The 26,782-nt window shown below is 52.1% G+C and overlaps 2 protein-coding genes across 3 annotated transcripts in view; both read right to left on the bottom strand.

The window, feature by feature from the left end:
• Positions 1-17,019, bottom strand: part of CACNG7 (calcium voltage-gated channel auxiliary subunit gamma 7) — a 30,195-nt gene extending 13,176 nt beyond the window's left edge. The window contains exons 1-4 of the mRNA XM_001174727.8: positions 16,780-17,019; positions 13,261-13,485; positions 11,691-11,777; positions 10,781-10,921 (exon numbers count right to left, since the gene is read on the bottom strand). Of these exons, the coding sequence (XP_001174727.1) occupies positions 10,781-10,921; positions 11,691-11,777; positions 13,261-13,456 (424 nt within the window). The 5' untranslated portion in view covers positions 13,457-13,485; positions 16,780-17,019. The remainder of the gene's footprint in view (positions 1-10,780; positions 10,922-11,690; positions 11,778-13,260; positions 13,486-16,779) is intronic.
• Positions 17,020-18,650: 1,631 nt separating this feature from the next.
• The window catches only part of PRKCG (protein kinase C gamma), a 28,510-nt gene continuing 20,378 nt past the window's right edge, over positions 18,651-26,782 (bottom strand). For both annotated transcript variants that reach the window (XM_063802261.1, XM_016936756.4), the window contains exons 13-20: positions 25,963-26,054; positions 25,806-25,868; positions 25,538-25,676; positions 23,135-23,215; positions 21,537-21,644; positions 19,832-19,972; positions 19,408-19,592; positions 18,651-19,304 (exon numbers count right to left, since the gene is read on the bottom strand). In XM_063802261.1, the coding sequence (XP_063658331.1) occupies positions 19,262-19,304; positions 19,408-19,592; positions 19,832-19,972; positions 21,537-21,644; positions 23,135-23,215; positions 25,538-25,676; positions 25,806-25,868; positions 25,963-26,054 (852 nt within the window). In that variant the 3' untranslated portion in view covers positions 18,651-19,261. The remainder of the gene's footprint in view (positions 19,305-19,407; positions 19,593-19,831; positions 19,973-21,536; positions 21,645-23,134; positions 23,216-25,537; positions 25,677-25,805; positions 25,869-25,962; positions 26,055-26,782) is intronic.

The raw sequence follows: 26,782 nt of genomic DNA, 5'->3' as shown, positions 1-26,782 counted from the left end.
AATACAAAAATTGGCCCAGTGTGGTGGCTCAGGCCTGTAATCCCAGCACTTTGGGAGGCCTAGGTGGGCGGATCACAAGGTCAGGAGTTCAAGACCATCCTGGCTAACACAGTGAAACCCCGTCTCTACTAAAAGTACAAAAAATTAGCAGGGCATGGTGGCAGGCACCTGCAATCCCAGCTACTCGGGAGGCTGAGGCAGGAGAATCTTGTGTACCTGGGAGGTGGAGGTTGCAATGAGTTGAGATTGAGCCACTGCACTCCAGCCTGGGCAAAAGAGTGAGACTCCGTCTCAAATTAAAAAAAAAAATTAGCCTGGCGTAGTGGTGCCCGCCTGTAGTCCTAGCTATTCGGGAGGCTGAGGCAGAAGAATCGCTTGAACCCAGGGGGCAGAGGTTGCAGTGAGCAGAGATGGCACCATTGCACTCCAGCCCGGGTGACAGAGTGAGACTCTGTCTCGAGAAAAAAAAAAAAAAAATGGTGAGGTAGGAGGGAAAGATAGAGAGATAGAGAGAAAAACATTTAAAAACCTTGGATTATTCAGGTGGGTGGGATAATATAATAACCCCTCCCCATCACTCTCCTCCTAACCTGCTTTTTTTTTTTTTTGTAGCATGTAGCACCATCTAACATTATATTATCTATTTGTTACTTTTTTATTAGACATCTCCTCCATCCCCAGTTAGATGCTAGGAACTCCATGATGCTAGAAACAAGTCCACCTTGTCTTTATTATTCTCCAGCAAGTAGTCAATTCTCTTTGAATGGATGAAGAACATACTTGCTATGCAGCTGGAACATCTAGAAAAGCCCATTCACTCTAGATCCCACCATTCCTCTATCCCTTCCAAGAATTAACTTTTCCTTGCTCTGAACTTCCATAACACTTTCAACTTCTAGTATTCCATAATGTTGAGACGCAGTAAGGGAGTGATTATAGGCTGGGTGTGGTGGTTCAGGCCTGGAATCCCAGCACTTTGGGAGGCCAAGGTTGGCAGATCACTTGAGACCAGCCCGGCCAACATGGTGAAACCCTCTGTCTACTAAAAATACAAAAATTAGCCAGGCATGGTGGCGGGTGCCTGTAATCCCAGCTACTCGGGAGGCTGAGACAGGAGAATCGCTTGAACCTGGGAGGTGGAGGTTGCGGTGAGCTGAGATTATGCTGCTGCACTCCAGCCTGGGCGACAGAGCGAGACTCCATCTCAAAAAATACAAAAATACAAAAATAAAGAGAGTGATCATGAAGCATTACATGGTGAAAATGCACCTGAGATTGGTCTTGAAATATGAGCAGGTTTATAGCAAAGGAAGATTGAAGGAAGCCCAGAAATCACATTCACTGCAGTGCCTAACTCAGATGCAGGGGAATCAGCTTCACTCCTCTTTTCCTCTCTCTCTCTCCCTCTCTCTCTCTCATCCATCAGGGATGGTCACTGAAGGACAATCAAATTATGTCTGCTTTACTTCCTGAATTCCTCATAAATCTAACCCCCTTTTTGCTTCCCCAAGTCCCTTGCCCCAGCTCAGGCCTTATTCTCTTTTTTTTTTTTTTTTTTTTTAAGGTGGAGTCTCACTGTGTCACCCAGGTTGGAGTGGTGTAATGGCGCCATCTCGGCTCACTGCAACCTCTGCCTCCCGGGTTCAAGTGATTCTCCTGCCTCAGCCTCCTGAGTAGCTGAGATTACAGACGTGCGCCGCCATGCCCGGCTAATTTTTGTATTTTTAGTAGAGATGGGGTTTCACCATGTTGGCCAGGCTGGTCTCGAACCCCTGACTTCGTGATCTGCCAACCTTGGCCTCCCAATGTGCTGGGATTACAGGCGTGAGCTACCGTGCCCGGCCTTCAGGCCTTATTCTGTATGTTTGTACCATTGTTCCAAAATCCTCATCTCCGTTTCTGAAACCCAAAGCAGACTCTATCCCTCCAGGCTCAGAACTCTTCCTTGGCTCCTCATTGTCCACAGGAGAAACAAGTCAGCCTGTCGTTCCAGGCTGTCTGTGATCTGGTTCCTGCTGACAACACCTGCCTCATAGTTCACTCCAACCCCAGACTTAAGGTCCAAGTTTCACATTACGGCTCTAAATAACAAACATTCTGCCAGGTGCGGTGGCTCATGCCTGTAATCTCAGCACTTTGGGAGGCTGAGGTGGGCAGATCACTTGAGGTCAGGAGTTCGAGACCAGCCTGGCCAACATGGTGAAACCCCGTCTCTACAAAAATACAAAAAAAATTAGCCAGGCATGGTGGTGCACGTTTGTAATCCCAGCTACTCAGGAGGCTGAGGCATGAGAATTGCTTGAACCGAAGAGGTAAAGGTAGCAGTGAGCCGACATTGCACTATTGCACTCCAGCCTGGGCAACAGAGCAAGACCCTGCCTCAATAAGTAAATAAATAAATAAATACCAATCTCCATAAGCAGAATCAGGACCAGGGTCTGATGAGAAAGAAAGAAATATTTCCACCGAGGAAGAGATTTTGTTTTCTTTTTTCTTTGTAGTAAGTCATTCTTATCGTTGCTTTTTCTTTCTGGCCATTTTGCATTAGCCCTGGTTCTCCAAAAATAACCTTATTTTCCCTTTCTCTTTTTCTCCCTCCCTTCCCCCTTTCTATCTCTGCAATCCAACTCTCTTACTCTCCTCCCACCCCCTCAACTACATCTGCTTTGTAATTCTTAAAGCACAGTAGGCAAGAGTCACCTACATTCCAAGCTGAATAGAACCATCCTGGCTTGAGAACAACTGGGTTTCAGGACCATGGACAGGTGCACTGACGTTGACCTCTGTCTTAGCTGCCTTCTTTTTTTCTTTCCTTTTTTTTTTGAGATGGAGTTTCGCTCTTGTTGCCCAGGCTGGAGTGCAATGGTGCAATCTCGGCTCACCGCAACCTCTGCCTCCCAGGTTCAAGCGATTCTCCTGCCTCAGCCTCCTGAGTAGCTGGGATTACAGGCGCCTGCCACCAGGCCTGGCTAATTTTTGTGTTTTTAATAGAGACGGGGTTTCACCATGTTGGCTAGTCTGGTCTCGAACTCCTAACCTCAGGTGACCTGCCTGCCTCGGCCTCCCAATGTGCTGGGATTACAGGCATGAGCCACCATGCCTGGCCTGTCCTAGCTCCTTTCTAGGACCTTATCGCACGCTGTGAATCCCATCTCCAAACCAGGCTCTTCTCTTTCCGGACTTGAAAATTTCCCCCTGACCCTTTCGGCATCAACTTAGCTGTCACCTTTTCTTGGAAGCCCTCCCTGGTCTCTCTCACCCTCCCCAGAGCACCCTACTATGTCAGGTTAATGCATCTTCCCTTTTCTCAGAATATGCAAGACTGTCACTCATCCCTTCTGCCCTCACTCATTCTGGAAATATTTCAGTTTGCACTTCATACAAACAACACCTCTAGGCTCTAACATACAAACAAGAACATGTTTGAAAAGGTCTCAGCCCAGCTGGGCCGCAGTGGCTCATGCCTGTAATCCCGGAACTTTGGGAGGCCAAGGTGGGTGGATCACTTGAGGTCAGGGGTTTGAGACCAGCCTGGCCAACATGGTGGAATCCCGTCTCTACTAAAAATACAAAAATTAGCCAGGCATGGTGGCAGGTGCCTGTAATCCCAGCTACATGGGAGGCTAAGGCAGGAGATCACGCCACTGTACTCCAGCCTGGGTGACAAAGTGAGACTCTGTCTCCAAAAAAAAGAAAAAAAGAAAAAAGAAAGAAAAGGTCTCAGCATCCCCCTCACTCTTCTTTTTTCTGAGACAGTCTTGTTCTGTCGACCAAGCTAGAGTGCAGTGGCATGATTTTGGCTTACTGCAGCCTTCACCTTCCAGGTTCAAGTGATTCTCCTGCCTCAGCCTCCCAAGTAGCTGGGACTATAGGGGCCCACCACCATGCCCAGTCAATTTTTGTATTTTTAGTAGAGATAGGGTTTCACCATGTTGGCCAGGCTGGTCTCGAACTCCTGACCTCAAGTGATCCACCCACCTTGGCCTCTCAAAGTGCTGGGCTTACAGGCATGAGCCACCGCACCTGGCCTGTCCCAGCCCTTTTGAAGATTACATTCTGATACAAGAAGACAAAAAACAAATGGCACAACAGTAGCAATAAACGCTATGAAAAAATATGAAATAAAGCATGTGATAGTATCGCCAGGGTAAGAGAATACTAGGTACTGTTGTCAGAGAAAGCAACTCTGAAGATAAAAAGCTTGAGGCTTCTGAGAATTAGGGTCGGGTGGAGTTGGAGGTGGGGAAAGGACTTCCAAGCAGGGAGGAATAATGAGTGTACAAAGTCCTGAGGTGAGGCTGTGATTAGCATTTTCAAGGAGAAGAATGAGGCCAGTGTGGCTGAAGTTACAAGCAATGCGGAGAGTGCTAGTGGGTGAGGAGATGAGGTCAGAGATCTGAGCAGTAGCCAAATCATAGAAGACGTTGGAGGACAGACTGAGGCATTTGGGTGTATTCTAAGTGCAATGGGGATCTATTGAAGGGATTTAAGAAAAAGTGTGAAAAGCTTTGACTGACAGGTAGTCGGGAGCTGTTCTGTGAGTGAGTGCACATGGGCTACACATGAGATTTAATTGTGTCTTCTGTGCCAAGGACAGGGCCTGGTATACAGGACATCTGAAGACTGAATGAATAAGCATATCCACAGATCATGTTTAATGATCAGGGGCTAATGTGGGACAGGCATGCACATGCCTCTTATGACCTGGAAAAAAACCAATGCCTGTCTAGCTTCCTCCCACTTCTACCAACCACATCCAGTCAGTCATCTGATTCTATTGATTCTTCCATCAATATCCCTCTCTCACATGGCCATCCAATTGCCTTTTCCTCACATCTCCAGCCCCAGCACAGACCTTATCTGCTACGGCCTGGGCCACTACACAAGCCTCCTCAGTTTGTACATTTCCAGTCTCTTTCCCTCTAGTCCATCCCCAGCACAGGTCCCTGTGAGACATTTAATGCCCAGCTGTGACCGTAATCCTCCTGCCCGAGCCCTTCCACTGGTTTCTCCACAATTGAATGCCAACTCCACCAATACCAGACCTGGGGCAACTCCACCAATGACCAGCCTGGGGCAACTCCACCAATACCAGACCTGGGGCAAGTCGACCAATGACCAGACCTCAGACAACTCCACCAATGACCAGACCTCAGACAACTCCACCAATGACCAGACGTGGGGCAACTCCACCAATGACCAGACCTGGAGCAACTCCACCAATACCAGACCTCAGACAACTCCACCAATGACCAGACCTGGGCAACTCCACCAATGACCAGACCTGGGGCAAGTCCACCAATAACCAGCCTGGGGCAACTCCACCAATGACCAGACCTGGGCAACTCCACCAATGACCAGACCTGGGGCAAGTCCACCAATAACCAGCCTGGGGCAACTCCACCAATGACCAGACCTGGGCAACTCCACCAATGACCAGACCTGGAGCAACTCCACCAATACCAGACCTCAGACAACTCCACCAATGACCAGACCTGGGCAACTCCACCAATGACCAGACCTGGGGCAAGTCCACCAATAACCAGCCTGGGGCAACTCCACCAATGACCAGACCTGGGCAACTCCACCAATGACCAGACCTGGGGCAACTCCACCAATGACCAGACCCGGGCAACTCCACCAATGACCAGACCTGGGGTAAGTCCACCAATAACCAGCCTGGGGCAACTCCACCAATGACCAGACCTGGGGCAAGTCCACCAATACCAGACCTGGGGCAAGTCCACCAATACCAGACCTGGGGCAACTCCACCAATAACCAGCCTGGGGCAACTCCACCAATGACCAGACCTGGAGCAAGTCCACCAATGACCAGCCTGGGGCAACTCCACCAATGACCAGACCTGGGGCAAGTCCACCAATACCAGACCTGGGGCAACTCCACCAATACCAGACCTGGGGCAACTCCACCAATGACCAGACCTGGGGCAAGTCCACCAATACCAGACCTGGGGCAACTCCACCAATACCAGACCTGGGGCAACTCCACCAATAACCAGCCTGGGGCAACTCCACCAATGACCAGACCTGGAGCAAGTCCACCAATGACCAGCCTGGGGCAACTCCACCAATGACCAGCCTGGGACAACTCCACCAATGACCAGACCTGGGGCAACTCCACCAATACCAGACCTGGGGCAACTCCACCAATAACCAGCCTGGGGCAACTCCACCAATACCAGACCTGGGGCAAGTCCACCAATGACCAGCCTGGGACAACTCCACCAATGACCAGACCTGGGGCAAGTCCACCAATGACCAGACCTGGGGCAACTCCACCAATGACCAGACCTGGGGCAAGTCCACCAATAACCAGACCTGGGGCAAGTCCACCAATGACCAGACCTGGGGCAACTCCACCAATACCAGACCTGGGGCAACTCCACCAATAACCAGCCTGGGGCAACTCCACCAATAACCAGACCTGGGGCAACTCCAGCAATACCAGACCTGGGGCAACTCCACCAATGACCAGACCTGGGGCAACTCCACCAATGACCAGACCTGGGGCAACTCCACCAATACGAGACCTGGGGCAACTCCACCAATGACCAGACCTGGGGCAACTCCACCAATGACCAGCCTGGGACAACTCCACCAATAACCAGACCTGGGGCAACTCCACCAATGACCAGACCTGGGGCAACTCCACCAATACCAGACCTGGGGCAACTCCACAAATGACCAGACCTGGGGCAACTCCACCAATGACCAGCCTGTGACAACTCCACCAATACCAGACCTGGGGCAAGTCCACCAATGACCAGACCTGGGGCAACTCCACCAATGACCAGACCTGGGGCAACTCCACCAATACCAGCCTGGGGCAACTCCACCAGTGACCAGACCTGGGGCAACTCCACCAATGACCAGCCTGGGGACAACTCCACCAATACCAGACCTGGGGCAACTCCACCAATACCAGACCTGGGCAACTCCACCAATGACCAGGCCTGGGGACAACTCCACCAATGACCAGGCCTCGGGGAATCCCTATCTTTCTCTCTCTGAGGCCTGGTTTCCTCATTGCGAACAGGAGGCAGTCACCCCAGGCTATTCCATTCCAAGTCCCAAGGCATTGGTACTATTTCTGTCCTTAACTTCTCCTTTTAAATCTCCTTCTTTTTTGTGATCTTAATCTTGGTGGGGCAGCATAATGCCATGGTGAGGAGGCTGGGTTGGAAAAATTTGAAATTTGGCCAGAAGGGGAGAAAAATTTAAAAAGCAAAATAAGGGCAAGGTGCGGTGGCTCACGCCTGCAATTCCAGCACTTCGGGAGGCCAAGGCGGGCGGATCACCTGAGGTCGAGAGTTCAAGACCATCCTGGCTAACACAGTGAAACCCCGTCTCTACTAAAAATACAAAAAATTAGCCGGGTGCGGTGGCACATGCCTGTAATCCCAGCTACTCGGGAGGCTGAGGCAGAAGAATCGCTTGAACCTGGGACGCGGAGGTTGCAGTGAGCCGAGATCACGCCATTGCACTCCAGCCTGGGCGACGAGAGCGAAACTCCATCTCAAAAAAATAAAAAATAAAAAAGTAAAATAAAAATTCAAAAATTGTTTGTTACTACTCATACTGCTACTACTGCTACTATCACCAGCACCAGCACCACCACCGCTAGTACTACTATTATTACTACATTTATTTATTTACTTAAAACAACAAGTGTTCAGCGCTTACTGTTACAGTCCAGGCACTGGGTCAGATGCTTTACATTCATGATCTAAATGAGGGGTTGACAAATGATGACCTGGCCCATTGCCTGCTTTTGTATGGTTTGTGAGCTAAGCAGGATTTTTACCTATTATTCTTCTTTTGATTTAAAAAAAAATCAAAAGAAGAAGATTTCATGCACATGAAAATTACATTGAACTCAAATTTGAGAGTCCACAAATAGTCACTGGAACATAGCCACTCCCATTTGCTTACACCTGGCAGCTTTTGTACTACAGTGGCCAAGTTGCATCCCAGTAGAGTTGAATGGTTGCATCGGAGAACCTACGGCTCACGTAGCCTAAAATATTTGCTATCTGGCCCTAAGCAGAAAAAGCTTGCAAACCACTGATCAAGATTTGTCCCCTCAATAACTCCACAAAAGAAGGCTTTGGTTCAAACCGTAAGTGGTAGAGGCAAGATTTGAACCCAGTTCTTCCTAGGTTTACAACATGTGGCCTTCAGCCACTATACACCCCAAGCTTGGCAGCACATGCCTGGATACCTTGGGGTGGAGTGCATAGGTCATAGCCTGTGAAATGAATGCTAGGAAGGAATTCAGGCAGTTGGATTCAATCTCTTCCAAATTACTCTATTGTTACCCTAGAGACGTGACTTCCAGCCTGCCTGCACCACTGATCCTCAGCGTGACCCTGGGCAGTCAGTTCCTGGTTCAGTGGGTGGTATAAGCATGGATTTAGGAATCAGAATACCCTAGATTCCAATCCAGTTCTGCCATTGACAAGCTATGTCGCCTCTTCGAGCCCGTTTCCATTCCTGTGAACCGCAAACAATGGGACTTTCCTTATAATGATTTTGACAGGTTGAATAAAAATCCCCATGCTATCTACTCTTGCCCCACTTTTTCTCTCTAGGCCACTATTTTTCCATTTGAAAAATGATGAGACCTTTCCGCTCTGACACTCTAGGATCGTGATATTCTCCGTGTCTTATTTTAGCTCAGTGTCTGGGCTCCACCCGCTGTGATTCAAGTTTGCACGGAGGTTGCACCCTGCTTTCCCTGGAAAAGGTCTCTTCAGGTTAGGTTGAAGGCATGGGGGAGGTTGCACCAAGAGGAGCCTGGGTGAGGAGCAGAGACTGGAGGAGAGGATATTGGATCAGGTGCTTTCGATCTTAGTTGCTTAGTTGGAGGATCCCTTTTCAACTATTTGCACAGCCACTGAAAAGAGGGAGCTGAGTGCCGGCCCCAGGGGACAGAATGGAGATGAGACATGCAGTGGGGTTTGTTCATAAACTATCAACTGAATTACAAGAACCTGATTTGAGTTTAATTAAATTATGTTGAATTCATTTGAATTGAACTGAAGAATTGAGTCAGAATGAATTGGGGTTAGCTGGGTTGGATGGATGGAGTTAAATGTACTCGAGCTGAGTTGATTTGGGCTGATTTTAGCTGAATTGGACTGAATTGGATTGGACTGAGTTGAAATTTGGAGGAGAGTAACACTCAAGAAAAAAGGCTTTAGGCCAGGCACAGTGGCTCATGCCTGTAATCCCAGCACTTCGGGAGGCTAAGGCAGGAGGATCACTTGAGGCCAGGAGTTCAAGACCAGCCTGGCCAACATGGCAAAACCCCATCTCTACTAAAAATACAAAAATTAGCTGGGCATGATGGCACACACCTGTAATCCCAGCTATTCGGGAAGATGAGACAGGAGAATCGCTTGAACCCGGGAGGCAGAGGTTGCAATGGGCCGAGATCACGCCAGTGGGCTCCAGCCTGGGCAACAGAGGGAGACTCCGTCTCAAAAAAAAAAAAAAAAAAAAAAGCCAGGCGCAGGGGCTCACGCCTGTAATCCCAGCACTTTGGGAGGCTGAGGTGGGCAGATCACCTGCGGTCGGGAGTTTGAAACCAGCCTGACGAACATGAAGAAACCCCGTCTCTATTTAAAAAAAAAAAAAAAATAGAAAATTAGCCGGGCGTGGTGGCACATGCATGTAATCCCAGCTACTTGGGAGGCTGAGGCAGGAGAATTGTCTGAACCCGGGAGGCAGAGGTTGTGGTGAGCTGAGATCGTGCCATTGTACTCCAGCCTGGGCAACAAGAGCGAAACTCCGTCAAAAAAAAAAAAAAGAAAAGAAAGAAAAAAGAAAAAAGGCTTTACTGGAACTCTGGACACTGAAGTCCTCTGGAAATAGTTTACACTAGTATCTTGGGCAACTCTCTATGCAATTCTGGGCCTTGGTACCCCCATGTTATCAAGTGAGTGCTAATAATAACTCCTGGGTAGCGATGTTAGGAGACGGGTGTGAGATCACATATGCAAAAGAGGCTTGTGCCTCAAAAGAAGAAAAAAAAAACTGTAAACAAATATTGAACTCTAGCTAATCACATGTATGATGACGTAAGTAGGGTGAAGTGTACTGATGCCTGAAACTTACTCTGAAATGCATCTAGACAATAAGGTGGATTGATGGATGGTTGGACATATAGACAGATGGACAGACGCAAGATCATGCAAGTCTAGTGACCTGTCAATGGTTGACTCTAAGTGGTGGCTACATGGGTGTTCCCTATACAATTCTTTGGACTTTTCCATTTATTTGAAAAAATTTAAAACAAAATATTGCACAGAAAATAAGCAGCCTTGTAAACTGTTAATTGCAGTTTATCAGCAGTGGTTAAAAATACAGCCTCCGGAGGCGAATTGCGTGAGTTTCATTCCCAGCTCTGCCTCTCACTAGTTGTATGGCCCTGAGCAAATGACTTCATCCCTCTGAGTATCTGTTTCCATATCTGTAAAATGGGCTATTAATAGGATTTACCTCACAAGGTTGTTGCGAGTTGAGAATAGAGCCTGGTACCTAATTAGCACCCAGTAAGCCCTCGCTATAATGTGGTCCTCTGAAGGACGCTTTGCAATGGGCACTGCTATTTCCATTGCACATAGAAGGAAAGTGGGGCTCAGAGAGGGTCTGCAACTCCTCCCAGGCCACACAGCAAGGAAGTGGGTAAGTGGAAAAGGAACCACAGGTCCCGGAACTGGAAATGGTCCCCCAGCTCCCAAGTCCTTAGGCTCACCCGATAGTATGAAGAAGATGCCAGAGACAAAAGCCAGAATGGTCCTCTGCGGGCGGATGTGGCCGATGTTGCTGATGACGAAGGCCGTGAACACGAGGAAGAGGCTGACCATGGGGAAGGGGGTGGCCGTGCGCACTGTCTCTGGGGAGGGGATGGGGAGAGACAGGGGTGAGGGGAGAATCTCCAGTGGGACACTTCCCCATTCCTTGACCTCTGCTCTCACCACCTCTGCCTTTTTGTTGGGCTCCTCCCTTTCCCCACTGACTCCTCCCCTTCCCCACTGACTCCTCCCCTTCCCCTGATATTTCCTCGGCAGACACAAGCCTGCCACGCCCCCTCACACAGGCCACACCTCCTTGGGCTTAACTCCGCCCCCTTTCTGATTGACCGCTCCTCACCAACCGGACCTCACACTTTCAACCTTGCTCTTTCTCCTTATCTAACCACCACTCTGCCTTGCCTTCTTTCTTTCTTCCTTTTTTTTTTTTTTTTTTTGAGACAGAGTCTCACTCTGTTGCCCAGGCTGGAGTGCAGTGGTGAAATCTCGGCTCACTGCAAGCTCCACCTCCCAGGTTCAAGCGATTCTCCTGCCTCAGCCTCCTGAGTAGCTGGGACTACAGGCACGCGCCACCACACCCAGCTAATTTTTGAATTTTTAGTAGAGACAAGGTTTCACCATGTTGCCCAGGCTGGTCTCGAACTCCTGACCTCAGGTGATCCACCCACCTCAGCCTCCTAAAGTGCTGGGATTACAGGTGTGAGCCACCATGCCTGGCCCATTCTGCCTTCTTTCAAGCCTCCCCTCCTTCACTTGGACCCCACCCTTTCCCTAGTCCTGCCCCCTCCCAGGACTCCACGACTTGGCTGTGATCTTGCTGTCTTGTGCCTAGGTGCCCCCACATCCCCTCACTCAGAATATTCTCCGTGTTTTCCGTCACCAAATTGATCTCCGGTTCAAGAAAATATTCTGAGGCCACACAGCGACCTTTCTCCCGACCTGGGGGGAAGAGAAACAGACAGGGCTGGATGAGAGGCTCCTAAGCTCTAGAGAGGCTGGGGGTGGGGGCAGGACAGATAGAGGGGAGACCCCAGGATGGGGGAGCAAGGCCTAACCCAAGGGTTACGAGCTGTACTACTCCAGGGGTGTTGGGAAAGCGGGTGGGTGGATGTCTGTCTGGGATTCCTCTTTCTTTTCTTTTTCTTTTTCTTTTTTTTCTTTTTTTTTTTCTTTGAGATGGAGTCTCACTCTGTTGCCCAGGCTGGAGTGCAGTGGCACGATCTCGGCTCACCACAACCTCTGCCTCCCGGGTTCAAGTGATTCTCCTGCCTCAGCCTCCTGAGTAGCTGGGACTACAGGCATGCGCCACTATGCCTGGCTAATTTCTGTATTTTTAGTAGAGACGGGGTTTCACCATGTTGGCCAGACTGGTCTCAAACTCCTGACCTTGTGATCCACCTGCCTTGGCCCCCCAAAGTGCTGGGATTACAGGCATAAGCCATTGCACCTGGCCTGGAACTCCTCTTTCTAACTGCCCTAGAGACTCCTGCTTGAAGGAGGACAAGGCTGGAACTCTAGGTCCTAAGCAACGAAGGGGCTGTAGATCAGAACTCGTGGTCCCTAAAGAGGACAAGGTCTGGGGAGCCAGGATTCTTACAATGAATTGGTCTTTGTGGTCCCTGGGAGGTATAGATTTTCTTTCTTTCTTTCTTTTTTTTTTTTTAAGAGACTGGGTTTTGCTCTGTCACCCAGGTTGGAGTACAGCAGCACCATCATAGCTCACTGCAGCCTCGAACTCCTGGACACAAGTAATCTTCCCACCTCAGCCTCCTGAATAACTGGAACTACAGGTGCACGCCAGCAGTCAGAGCTAGGGAGAGTGAGATGGAGTCTCACTCTGTCTCCTAGGCTGGAGCACAGTGGCAGTGGTGTGATTTCAGCTCACTGCAACCTCCACCTCCCGTGTTCAAGTGATTCTCCTGCCTCAGCCTCCCAAGTAGCTGGGATTACAGGGGTGCACCACCACATACAGCTAATTTTTGTATTTTTAGTAGAGACGGTGTTTCACCATGTCGGCCAGGCTGGTCTCAAACTCCTGAGCTCAAGGGATACTCCTGCCTTGGCCTCCCAAAGTGCTGGGATTACAGGCATAAGCCACCGCGCCCGTCCCATGCATTTTTTTTTTTTTTAATCTTGCCCATTCGGCACTGAAATTGTGCAGGAGACAAGTTCTAAACCTAGACTACAAACTTTAAAGGAAGACTCCAGAATTCCTTAGGGGTTAGGGGCCTGGAGCATTGGGGCTCCTAGATCCAGGAATAAAGGGCTAGTCACTGGGGGTCCACGTAGAAATTTGAACTTCCAGGAGACAATCAGGATCCGTTTCTGGATTTCTGGAACTCAAGGGATGGGACTATGGCTAAGACTCTCAGACCCCAGGCAAGGCAGAAACTGTTGAGTGGAAGACGGGTGAGGGCTGTACCTGCAAAGAAGCAGACTCGCCAGAGGCCGGCGTGCAGGGCCATCTTGACTTCGGTGGTCTGGTTCTGCGGTAGCACTGTGCCTTCTTCCATGTACAGCCAGTAGTCAGTGCTGACCGCGATGCCTACCAGGAGCAGGCCACACGCACCAAACACGCTGCTCAGCAGGGTCAGGGCGCGGCTGCTGCAGTGACTCATCCTCAGAGGCAGGGGGCGCCCTGCGGGGCCTGTGGAAGGGAAGCTACAGTGCAGAGCTCCATGGGACCGACCAGAGTGCTTGACCCCATGCAGCAACCCGGGATGCTGGGCCCTAGCGAGAGACACTGACTCCCAAATCGAAATCTCAGATCTGACCTCCGTGGCCTGACCCATGACCCCAACCCTAGAGTCTGACCAGAGACACCAACTGTTGAGCCTCAGCCTCAGGGCTGGGCTCCCCAAACCTGCTGCCTGTGGTCTAGCTCCAGATCCAGATCCCCAACCCCAGAATTAGATTTCTAATCATAACTTTCAGCCCAGGCCCAGAGATTGAATCTTGGCTCCAACCGTGTTTGGACCTGGGTCCCAAATACTGTGACTCCGAGCAGAAATTCTAATTTGAGATTCTTAACCCCAGAACCAGGTCCCCCTGCCAAAACCTAACCTCACCTGCTGACCTGAGACCCTAATTTAGAAATCAGATGCCACCAGAGTCCCTAACCTTGAGTGTGGATCAGTGACTCAGAAACTATTAGGCAGATCCATGATTTCAGCTCTAGGACCTGGCATCCTACAGCCCTGTCTCTGTGTGACGATCGAAGCCCCCGGTTGTGAACACCAGACTCCAGCAAGAATCAATAACCTCAACTCTGAGCCAGGACCTAGATCCCAGAGCACAGGGCATTGGGCTTGAACCCTGGATGCTCTACAACTTGAGCTGGCCAGAAACTCTAACCCAGGCTACCCAGTCTTAACTCCATGCCCTAATCTGATGCCCTGATACATTTTCTTGCACCCTGTCTCTGAACTACACCCAGAAATTCCCAAAGCGGGTCACTAACCAAGGATCTCTAACCCCGTACCAGGGCTTCACACCCTTGACCTCAGCCCTATCTAAGAGTTTGAGCAGAGGCCCCCACTGAAGTTTAGCCTCTTGGATTTGTATCTTGAGCCTAACACCCAATTCTAACACCAAGAACTTGACCCATGACCTTCTAACTCTGATCCTGTGCCTTGACCTCATTTGATACCCCAATTTAAGATGACACCACCCGTGACATCCTCCCATCCTCCGCCTGGCGGCTCAGGGGTTTGACCGCGAGCTGCCTGGTCCTCTCGCAGCCCTGTGGGTTCGGAAACGGGCACCATCACCCTGGCCACCCTGGCTGCCTCCATCCCAGGTAGCTGATCTCAGCTTCCCCCTTTCGCCCCTCTGACTCTCAGCTGGGACCTCGTCCCTTCTCCACATTCTTGCACCCCGTTTTAAAACCCAATCTTGCTCCAATTCCTCCTCACTCCAGAACCTAGCTCCAGAACCCTAATTCCACCCTCCCAGATCTAGGCAGGCTCCTGGACCTGGAATGCTGGAACATCTTCACAGGCTGCTGAGTCCCAGAACATTGGAACCCAGAGACATAGAACCAGAATCTCGATTAGAGATTCCAGAACGTCAAAATCAGGAGCTGAGACTGGGTGAGGTGGCTCACACCTGGAATCCCAGCACTTTGGGAGGCTGAGGTGGGTGGATCACTTGAGGTCAGGAGTTTGAGACCAGCCTGGCCAACATGGTGAAACCTTGTCTCTGCTAAAAATACAAAAATTAGCCGGGCACGGTGGCTCACACCTATAATCCCAGCTACTCAGGAGGCTGAGGCAGGAGAATAGCTTGAACCTGAGAGGCAAGGTTGCAGTGAGCCGAGATATCACCACTGCACTTCAGCCTGGGTAACAGAGTGAGACTGCATCTCAAAAAAAAAAAAAAAAAAAAAAAATCATGAATGAGCTGGACACCACCACCACCACCACCAATCCAGCATCCTCATCAGAGCACCCCAGTCAAACAACGGACTCTCATCCTTCCAACTAGGATTCAGTGCCCTGAACTCTAAAATCTCAAGCAGGAGTCCCAAAACCCCCTCCCCTAACACACGATCTGAAACTTCCTACCAGAGGTTCTGGACCCCGGTTTCCCATGCTGGGACTTCCAATCACAGATCTTCTTCAACATCCAGCATGGAGTCCCGATTTCATAACATTAGACTCCAAACAGGAGATCCCCAGTTCATCTCTGTGGCCTCCCCAATTCCACTTAGGAACCTAGAAATTCCAGCGAGGGAGCTCCTCAACCCAGATCTCAAGGACTTGAAATTCCTTACCCGCGATTCTCCCCCGACCCCTGCAAGATTTTTCCCCAAGCCACGCAATCCCGTGATTTGGGGGTCTCAACTTGGGACCCTTAGCCTTTATCAACCAGAGACCTCTACATCCCTGAATACCTGGGATCTTTTTAACTATGAAGGTTGAGACCCCTCAACATTCTCCCCTACAAACTAATCAAGACATAAAACTCCACTTTCCTCAACCAGAATTCTCCTAGCCTTGCAACTCTGCTCCACCTGAATAAAGACTCTGGAGTCTGAGACTCCTCCCCGCTCCACCCCGCACTCCCAGCCTCCAGATCCCCCCTCCTTCCCCCCCCAACCTCTTGGAGGCCTCCGAGATCCGGAGTCAGGGAACGCTCTGGCCAGCTTTTCCTCCCATCCCCCGCCTGGCGGCTCAGGGGTTTGACCGCGAGCTGCCTGGTCCTCTCGCAGCCCTGTGGGCTCGGAAACGGGCACCATCACCCTGGCCACCCTGGCTGCCTCCATCCCAGGTAGCCGATCTCAGCTTCCCCCTTTCGTCCCTCTGACTCTCCGCTGGGACCTCGTCCCTTCTCCACATTCTCGCACCCCGTTTTAAAACCCAACCTTGCTCCAATTCCTCCTCACTCTCACTGGCCCGCCCAGATCTCCTTATTCCTCCAGCCTTTCCTCCTTTGGGACCCTCCCCCCAGGCCTGGAGCCTCCTCTTCTCCCTCTTTCTCCCACCCTTTCCCGGATTCAGGCATTTGAATTTCCGGGGTCCCATCTGCAAGTCTTAAGCCCAAACTCCATCTCTCTTCCATCTCTCGGGAGACCGTAACTCCCCCTTTCTGGGACCCCTTTCCAGACCCACACCCTGCTCTGGCCGGGCCTGGGTCCTCCGCCCTCGCCCCGTACCTCGCCTTCCTCAGGGACCCGGCCTCTGCCCTCCCCAGCCCACGCTCGCTGCGACTCGGACGTGAGGAGTGCAGTTTCCCACTCCGGGACCCTCGGACCCCGTCCTCCGGGATCGCCAGGCCCAGGTGTCCCTGCATCCCCCATAGCCGCTCGAATTCGGGCGTCCCGACCGCCAGGATCTCACCACCCCTGGAGCCACTCGGGTCCCTTGTTGCCCCAAACCCGGCTCGCAGCCACCTCGAGGGGCGCCCCTTCTTCCTCCCAGGACCCTCCGCTAGCGCTCACCTCGCTCAGGGCTGGGCGGACGCTCCGGGCCGCGGGCCCCGCAGCCGCATGACCGGCCCCGAGGCTTCCCCCGGCCGCCGCCGCCGCCACCGGGGTCGCCGGTGCCCGCGCCCCCCGCCCCCGCCCCGGAGCCCGGCGTCCCGGCCCCCTCCCGGCCTCCCACCCCCCACCCCCCGCGGCCGCGGCCTCACTCGGCGGACGGAGCCGGGAGCAGGAACCGGCGGCCGCTCATTGGCTACTGCGGAGGAGGGGAGGGGCGGGGAGGGAAGGGGGGAAGGATGCAGCGAGGGAGGGAGATGGGCCTTGAGGATGGGGGAGGCAGAGAGGGAGAGAGAATAGAAACAGAGGCAGAGAGCCCGAGAGGGGCAGAGGCACAAAGAGAGACAGGGCAGAGAGAGAAAGTCACGCCGAGACCTTGAGGCCGAGAAATCCAGGGACTCAGGTCTGGAGACTGAAGGAGACACAGAGACAGAGAGAGACAAAGAGGGAGAGAGACAGAGTTTAAGACCACCCCTCACCACCTAGGCGCAGAGATTCTGAGGCCTGGGAAGTGGAGAGGTCAGAGACCAGGAAGAGACAGAAAGAGACAGGGGGACGCCCAGAGGCCTGGGGCTGAGAGATGCTGAGACCCAGAGACCTTGAGCTTGGAGAAGAGACAGAGACAGAGACAGAGAGACAGAGAGACAGAGAGAGACAGAGAGAGACTCTGAGAAGGAGAGACAGCAGGGACAATCCTGGGGGTCCCCTGACGAGGACTGGGGCTCTAGCCAGGCCTGGGGCGGAGCCTGGGGTCTGGACGGCTGCAGGAAGCGGGAGGGGGCGTCCCGGGCCGGGGTCCCTACAGCAGCGGGCGGGCGCAGAGCGGAGTCGGGTCCTGCAGCCGCCGCGGAGCCAGGAGCCGGGCCAGCGCCCCCGCCCCCCCCCCCCCCCGCCGTGATGTCAGCGGGGCCACTCTTAAAGGGGCAGGCCGCCCGCCGAGGGTCGGAGCGGGGGCTGGGGCCTGCGGGCACTGGATGGGGGTGTCGCGGCGGTGATGAGGGAGAGAGGGGCAGCCCCAGCATCCACCTGGACCGGGTCATGGAAACCCAGGAGACTGCAGGGAAGAAGACGTGCCCGGGTCCGCAAGGAAGACTGCGAAGCTTTGGGGCTCAGTCCCCTCCAAACACACAGACAAGGCACACCGCTCCGCTGGTCTGGCCCTGACCGGAGACTACATTTCCCATCAGCCCTGGTGGCAAGGAGCCGCACTTGGGGGAAGGGTCTGCCGCGAGGCCTGCGGGGAAATGTAGTCCATCTGCACGGTCCCCGGCACTCCCCAGACTCTCAAGTGGGTCAAGGGAAAGAGGCCCAGAAGGCGCGTCTGCCTGCCGTGTGCCTCCGTCGCCGATTCCTAGGCTCTCGGGTTCTGGCTGTTTTTGGTTGCTCTGGCGTGGGGGTCTCTTCCTCTGATCAGGTCTCTAGGTCTCTCAAGAAGAGGCCAGACTGTGATCTCCCCGCTTGGGAAGGACTTCTCCCCAGTGTCTGAGCCTGGGTGTGCATGTGAGCTTGCGTGGCTGCTCTGGTGAACACGGACGCGCTGGGTCTCTGCGCGGGGGTCGCCACCTGGCACTCTCAGTGATCTCCGTGCCCCTCTCTCGCTGTGCACTGTCCACGTTGGTGCCCTCTGTGATATTTTCTCTCCCTGTCTCTGTCTGTCTGGGTCTCCTGCCTCTGTCTGCGCGCGCTTCTCTGCTTGCTCCCCTGCAGTGGGTGTCTCCCCTCTCACTTTGTGGGTCTCCATGCTTTCCTTCTCTGTTTGTATCTATGTACAGTCACTGTCCCGCCTCCACACCCCCTTCATTCTCCAAGCTTACAAGAAAATATCCAAACACTTCAGCATCAGCATCCCAAATTTATTCTCCAGCAGCTGTGGCCGGGTGGGAGAGGCTAAGGGAAGAGGAGGGGAGGAGGAGAGTCCCAGAGAGTGGCAGGCACTGGGGAGGGTTGGGGTGGGTCCGAGCCAGACAGGAGCCATGCACGGCAGGCGGGCTGCGGGGAGAAGTGATGGCTTCGGGATGGGTAAGTCTAGAACAAAAGCTGATTGGGAGCCTCTGGGGAAAGAATCCTCCATATATCCCAGAAATCCCCAGAGCACAGCAGCGGGACGTACTGGAGGAGGGGGGCACGCCTCCCACTCATCTAGAACTAGAGTGGAGGCGGGGGGCCTCGGAGGCCGAGGGCTGTTCTGGAACCTGAGTCTGGAACAGCCAACCCCGTGAGGCTATTTCCCCAGGGGTCTGGGGGGAGGCATAGAACTACCAAGATGGAGTCTCGAACCCCATGGAGTTGGGGATGGTTAGTGGTGTGGTCTCTGGACCCGATTGGGGCAGAGTCCAGAACGCTAAGTTCAGGGAGAATATCGGGCTCCGCTCAAGTCTTGAACGCGGGACGGCTGTAGAGGCTGTATGGAGTTCAGAAGGCCAGGAACGCTTGGGAGGGGCGTCTAGAACCCGCGGGGGCAGAGCTGGAATGCTGGGGTGCAGGATCTAGAATGGGACAGGGGGTGGTGAAGTTGGGGGTGAAGTGGGGGCTGCCGCCGGCACGGCGGAGGGGACGTTGGGGACACCTAGTGGCGGCGGGTGAGATTACATGACGGGCACAGGCACTGGGCTGGTGGGGCTGCGGGCATCCGGGTGCACGAAGTCGGGGTTCACGTAGGTGAAGCCCTGGAAATCGGCCTGGTCGATGCTGGCCAGGACTAGGCGGTCTGGAGGGGTCAGCGCTGGCGCCGCCCGCGTGAAGAACTTGTCAAAGTTCTCGCCGCTGCGGCCACACTGTGGGAGACGTGGGGGAGGGAAAGTTAAGCAGCTCCGAGGGCTCCTCGGGTGTACCCCAGTCTCATCTCCTGTCTCCTGCAGAATCTCTATTCATGCTTCATGGTGTCTGCACCTCCTTTTGTTGGGGGCGGGGGGCTCTGCAGAGGGAACCCCACCCCCACATACAGGTATATTGAGGCCCAGGGGAACCCCACCCCTTCAGGGACCAAGTTTTTGTTGCCTGGAGGGTGACTGACCGGGCGGGGTCTGAAAGGAGGCGGGATCTCCAATCGTTCCAGCCGCTCCCAGTCAATCCAGCGGAAAAAGCCATGTGCACGGATGGTAGGTTCCCCATCAGGCCCTGAGCCCAGGCGCTTCCCTGGGTGCTTGGTCAGGAACTGTGGAAAACACAGAGAGAGACAGACAGACAAACAGACAGAGTGCCGGACAGGTAGACCCAGAGAAAGAGGGACAGAGACAGGCAGATGGAGGAACCAAGAGACACAGGCATGAGATCCGGAGAGATAAGAACAGCCAGGGGAAACAGGCAAATGGAGGGAGGAAGGGAAAAGAAAGGAGAGAGAGAGAGAGAAGAAAGAAGAAGAAGGAGAAGAAGAAGAAGAAGAAGGAGGAGGAGGAGGGGGAGGGGGAGGAGGGGGAGGAGGAGGAGGAGGGAGACAGACAGAGAGAGAGACAGAGAGAGACAGAGAGGAGAGAGAGAGGAAGAGGGACAGAGAGAGAGACAGACAGAGGGTGAGAGTGAGTGAGAGAGAGAGAGAGAGAGACAGGAAGAGGGAGAGGATACATGAAAATGATAGCAGATGAAATTCATACCCAGAGACCCAGGGACACACAGAGAAACAGAACAAATCATGAGGGAGATGGAGAAGGGGAGAGGGAAAAGGGGTAGGGGGAGAGAGGGAAGGGGAGAGAGGGACGGGGAGAGGGAAGGGTAGGGGGAGGGAGGAAAGGGGAGAGTGAAGGACAGAGGGAGGTGGGTAGGGGGAGGGAGGGAAGGGTAGAGGAGATGAAGGGGAAGAGGGAGGGAATGGGGGAAGAGAGGTTGCAGACCCAGAGAAAAGGGGAAATAGAAATTCAGAGGGTGGTACAGAGACCCCAGGTAAGAAGGCAGAAACCCAGAGAAGGGAGGAGACAGAGGAAACCCAGGGGGACAGAGATTCAGAAAGAGAGAAGGATAGAGACCCAGGAAACACACACCCAGAGGGAGGAATAAAGACCAAATATGGGGACAGAGACCCAGAGAAAAGGGAGGACAGAAAGCCAGCAGGAGAGGAGGGTGAGATGTAGCATGTGTGTGTATGAGAGTGGACACAGGAGGGAACAGAGACGGGGGGTAGGGGGGTTGGACAAAGGCCCAAAAGTGTAGACAGAGATGCAGAAGGAGACACAGAGAAAAGGAAGAAACACAGAGAGCCCCATCATATGCAGATGGAGGGGAGGCATGAGACAGAAACCAGAGAGAGACTGTCAGGGAGATGCAGAGAGAGCAGCTAGACGCAGAACGTGCTGACATGGGCTGAAAATCTGCTATGGGCCAGGTGCTTTCTTCTGTGTCAACTCCATAACCCCTGAAGAGAGTTAAGCTCACAAAGTTTTGGTGACTCACCCAAGATCCCACAGGAAGAAAAGCTGCAGAAGTTGGGTTTACCTGACCCACCCAGTTCTAGACAGAGAGACACCCTGGACTTTCAGCGCTTCCTGCAAGCAGGGAGCTGGGGAGTGGGAGTCACAGAGAAGGATGAGACAGAGGCCATCTCCAGGCCTCGTGGCAACAGGGCCGGAAATCATTGTTCTAACAAAACCTATGCATCATATCAACTTTTCCAACAGATGGAAGTAAAGTGACTTCAGGAATGGGAGCATTTTTCTAATAGGCACAGAGACAGCAATGGGGTGTGTGGATTGTGAGCCTGGAGAAGCTGGGAGTCAGGGGGCTCTCACCCCCTTGCAGATGGCCACGGCTTCCCGGGAAAGCGACTTGGGGTAGGTGACAGTTTGTTCCATGATGGCCTGAAACAGCTCCTCCTCGTCCTCCCCATCGAAGGGAGGCTATCAAAGTGGAGGGGATAGAGAGTCAGGGACGTGCCCAACTGCCTTTCCCCAAACCTTCCACACCCTCCTCACCCCACCGGGAACATGCCTGACCCATCACACGCCCCACATGCACACCTGACCACACCCTCAGGAGAGATCGGACCAAACCACCAAAGCTTGATCTCTCTCCTTCTCAGGTTCTCTCATTTCCTATCTCGGATGCCTCAGATCTGTGCATCTCTGTACTATTCTGCCTCTCTTTATCTGCTATGTAAATCAGCAGGCTGTTAATTATGCAACATGTCAGTTAAATAGAAGAGAGGAAAAACTGCAGGAAACACCCTAAAAGCATTCTCCTGGTTGGATGAGTAGTTCACAGTCTTCTGAGGTTACAAAAAATGATACCAAGGCAAAGATTTAGAGATGGGGTTTCATCATATTGGCCAGGCTGGTCTCAAACTCCTGACCTCAAGTGATCTGCTCACTTCGGCCTCCCAAAGTGCTTGGATTACAGGCGTGAGCCACCATGTCCGGCCAAATTTTTTTTAACTTCTAACTAAAATTTAGCATTCCCTTCAGTTATGAATGCAGGCAGCAGCAGTGCTTGTGGCTTCATTATCAATAGTAATCACAGGTATTTTCTCATCACATGAGAGTTGCAGATATTCCAAATTATTAGTCATTGCTACATCAAAATTACTGTTAGAGCTCCTTTTTACTTTACTACCATTAGAACTTACTACTTAATGAATTAATAAGAAATTGCACATATGTCCATTTTCCAATTTTAAATATTTAGACAACTGTATACATTGAATTTAGTTGGTTGTTAGATTCAATTAAATTTTAAAAGTTTTGGTGACTATCTTTCAAAATAATTGATTTCTTTTTGTTTGTTTGTTCTTTTGAGATGGGGTCTTGCTCTGTCGCCTATGCTGGAACACAGTGGCATACTCATAGTTCAGTGTAACCTTGAGTTCTTGGGCTCAAGTGACCCTCCTGCCTCAGCCTCCCCAGTAGCTGGGACTATAGGTGCCCACTACCATAGCCAGCTAAGAAGATGATCAAGAGGGTGGTAACCAATTTTTTTTAGCTGTAGTACACTCAGCAGTCCAGGAATCCAATCAAGCTGATTTAGAATGTATGTAATTGTCTAAGCTGACACAGCCAGTAAGTGGCAAAGTGAGGATTTGAACCTTGGTTTTCTGTGTATGTATTATTCTATTTTGTGCATTTAAAAACATTCTTCTGAGAAGGGATCCATAGGCTTAACCAGACTGCTACTTTAGCATCTAGGGAGAAAGAATCCATGGTACAACAAAACAAAACAAAACAAAACAAAACAAAACAAAACACCTGGTCTACATTAAGACAACACTTCAGAACCATGGACAGCGCTATTTGGGCACAACCTTCTGGGCTCCTTTCTAACTGGCTCCTCCTGAGATCCAGGTGCCCCTCTCTGCCTCTTTTAGCCAAGCCAGCTTCTCCCCACCTTCCCTTACCTGTCCTGCCAACATCTCATACAGCAGAACTCCAAAGGACCACCAATCGACAGACTTCCCATAGGGCTGGTAGGCAATGATCTAGGGGAGGTGGAAGGCAGGGAATCATGATGCGTTTTTTAAGAAGCCTAGGACCCCTCTGGCCTCACCCCCTGGGAGCTCTACCCACGTTAAGTGCTTTCAGCACAAGCTCTTCCCACTCTGAATATTTATTTCGTCAGGTGATTTTTTGTTTCGTTTTTTTTTTTTTTTTTTTTTTTTTTTGACAGGGTCTCATTCTGTTGCCCAGGCTGGAGCACAGTAGTGTGATCACGGCTCACTCAGCCTCAACTTCCCAGGCTCAGGTAATTCTTCTACCTCAGCCTCCCAAGTAGGTGGGCTACAGGCGTGCACCACCACACCTGGCTAATTTTTGCACTTTTAGTGAAGATAGGTCCTCACTATGTTGCCCAGGCTGGTCTCAAACTCCCGGACTCAAGCAATTTGCCTGCCTCCGCCTCCCAAAGTGCTGGGATTATAGGAGTGAGCCACCACGCCCAGCCTCCACTCTGAATATTTTGGCCAGCGATCTAACTTTTGGAATATTCTGGAAACAAAGCATACCTACTTCAAACATTCATTTGGCCTCAAATAGAAAGACTACCTAACGGCCAAGTCACTGGTTCCACCCACCTAAAATATTTGTGTCAGAGTCAGGAATATGTGTGTAGTTTTCAAATTTTCTTATCTTTTTTCTTTTTTGAGATGGAGTCTCACTCTGTAGCCCAGGCTGCAGTGCAGTGGTGCAATCTTGGCTCACTGCAACCTCCACCTCCTGGGTTCAAGTGATTCTCCTGCCTCAGCCTCCTGAGTAGCTGGGTTGACAGGCACACATCACCATGTCCAGCTAATTTTTGTATTTTTAGTAGAGACGGGGTTTCACCATGTTGGCTAGGCTGGTCTTGAATTCCTGACCTCAAGTGATCTGCCTGCCTCAGCTTCCCAAAGTGCTGGGATTACAGGCATGAGCCACCATGTCTGGCCTCAGTTTTCAAATTTTCTACAGATGATTCTGATTACCAGCCAGGTTTTGTGATCACTGACATTGATTATTTGGGCACAAGTCAGGCACATCCTCCCAAGTAGCTGGGACTACAGGGATGTGCTTTATCCATCTATACGTACATTCAGAACATCAGCCCCACCCCTTTAACAAAGTCGGGTAATACCCCACCCACTTAAAATACTCATAGGACAGCATCTGCTCTCCCAGAACCTTAGGGACCTCACCCTGCCCTTTTTCTTTTTCTTTTTCTTTTTTTTTTTGAGACAGGGTCTCACTCTGTTGCCCAGACTGGAGTGCAGTGGCGCGATCTCAGCTCACTGCAACCTCCACCTCCCGGGTTCAAGTAATTCTCCTGCCTCAGCCTCCCAAGTAGCTGGCACTACAGGCACCCGCCACCACGCCTGGCTAATTTTTGTATTTTTAGTAGAGATGGAGTTTCACCATGTTAGTCAGAATGGTCTCAAACTCCTGACCTTGTGATCTGCCCGCCTTAGCCTCCCAAGTGCTGGAATTACAGGTGTGAGCCACTGCACCCGGCTTTTTTTTTTTTTTTTTGAGATGAAGTTATGAAGTTATGCTCTGTCACCCAGGCTGGAGTGCAGTGGTGTGATCTCAGCTCACTGCAACCTCCGCCTCCCCGGTTCAAGCGATTCTCCTGCCTCAGCCTCCCGAATAGCTGGGATTACAGGCGCATGCCACCACGCCCGGCTAATTTGTGTATTTTTGTTAGAGATGAGGTTTCACCATGTTGGCCAGGCTGGTCTCAAACTCCTGACCTCAAGTGATCCACCTGCCTCAGCCTCCCAAAGTGCTGGGATTACAGGTGTGAGCCACCGCGCCCGGCTGATCCTGCCCTCTTGAAAAATGCAGCACAGAAGTCCAGTGCACTTAGATCAGAGAAACACGTACAGCACAGGAAATAAGCTTCCATCCAACTGAATACTCCAGGGAGAGCCCTGCCCAGTTTAAAGTATTGAGAAGATAGTCCGGACATGTTCAGCATTGGCCGGGGACAGGCCACACCCACTCAGAGTACACTAGAAATCGTCTGCCCCTTCTCAGAAGGATCCAGGGTCAGGTCCTACTTGGAATTCCTACGAGCTGGTCCCACGCTCCTGGAACATTCACCCACAGGTGCTGCCCACCTTACCTATTTAGAGACCCAGCTGGGCCCACCTGGCAGGCTCAGTGCACAAGCTCACCTGTGCTGGAGGCTGGAGGAACGCCTGGCTGTGTAAGAAGGCCACAACTCATGACAAGGTCTGAGGGTCAGGCCTCACCCGTGGTGAATACTGGACCATCAGCCACACCCTCTAAGGGATGTCAAAGCGTGACCAGAGCAGCAGGGTTGGGGTTACCTCCGGGGCTATGTAGTCCGGGGTCCCGCAGAAGGTGCGGGTTGTCGTCCCGGGGAAGACATTCTCCTTACACATGCCGAAGTCAGTGATCTTGATGTGTCCCTCAGCATCCAGCATCACATTGTCCAGCTTCAGGTCCCTGGACGATGCAGGGGTGTGGGGCAGGAATTGCAAGAAGGGTTGAGTTCAGCAGTCTAGAGCCGCATATTCAAATCCCTTCCCTTCCAGGGGCGTGATTTCCTCCACGGAAATTCCTGGGGCTGCTCACCTGTAGATGATGCCCTGATTGTGAAGGAAGAAGAGGCCGATAGCGATTTCTGCCGCGTAGAACCTGGAGGACGGGGTGGGTGGGGACGTCAGAAGGTCAGTGGCTGGATCCTGCCCCCTTCCACCACCCCGACCATTCTCTGTTGGCCGAGACTCACGCTGCATGGGGCTCCTTAAACTTGCCCAGCTGTTGAATGTGGTACATCAAGTCTCCCCCGGTGACGTACTCCATCACGAAATACAGGCGGTCCTGCGGAGAAGTGCATGGGCTTAGAGGCGGGACCCATCTACCCAGGGTAGGAGAATTTCTTTCCTGATCACTCAGGACAGACGTGGAAGGTTCCAGATGCACCCAACCAGAAATTCAGAGCACCTAGCCACATCCCTGGGAGGGCCCTAAGGTGCTAACCCTGCTACCTCAGAATCTCCACCCGCCAGACCACCGCCAACTATCAGACCACATGTTCTGGCCCCGCCTTCTCAGAATTGAAGACTGAAGCCCACCATTCGCTCGAAATCCGGGAACACCACAATCTCTTTCCACAGCCACTCACACACAGATGCAATTCTGGCTTCCTAAGAATCAAAGTTGCAGCTGGGCGTGGTGGCTCACGCCTGTAATCCTAGCACTTTGGGAGGCCGAAGCGGGTGGATCACCTGAGGTCAGGAGTTCCAGATCAGCTTGACCAACGTGGCGAAACCCGGTCTCTACTAAAAATACAAAAATCAGCTGAGTGTGGTGGTGGGAGCCTGTAATCCCAGCTACTCAGGAGGCTGAGACGGGAGAATTGCTTAAACCCGGGAGGCGGAGGTTGCAGTGAGCCGAGATCGCGCCATTGCACTCCAGCCTGGGGGACAAGAGCGAACTCCTTCTCAAAAAAAAAAAAAAAAAAAAAAGGAATCAAAGTTGCTCATACATATATTTTAATCCAGGTAGCTGGCCACTCTCATTCGGAGCCCCTGGAAGTAAAGTCACGC

This window comes from Pan troglodytes, chromosome 20, assembly GCF_028858775.2.
Source record: "Pan troglodytes isolate AG18354 chromosome 20, NHGRI_mPanTro3-v2.0_pri, whole genome shotgun sequence".
Taxonomy (NCBI): domain Eukaryota; kingdom Metazoa; phylum Chordata; class Mammalia; order Primates; family Hominidae; genus Pan; species Pan troglodytes.
This window is presented reverse-complemented; position numbering and strand designations above follow the sequence as displayed.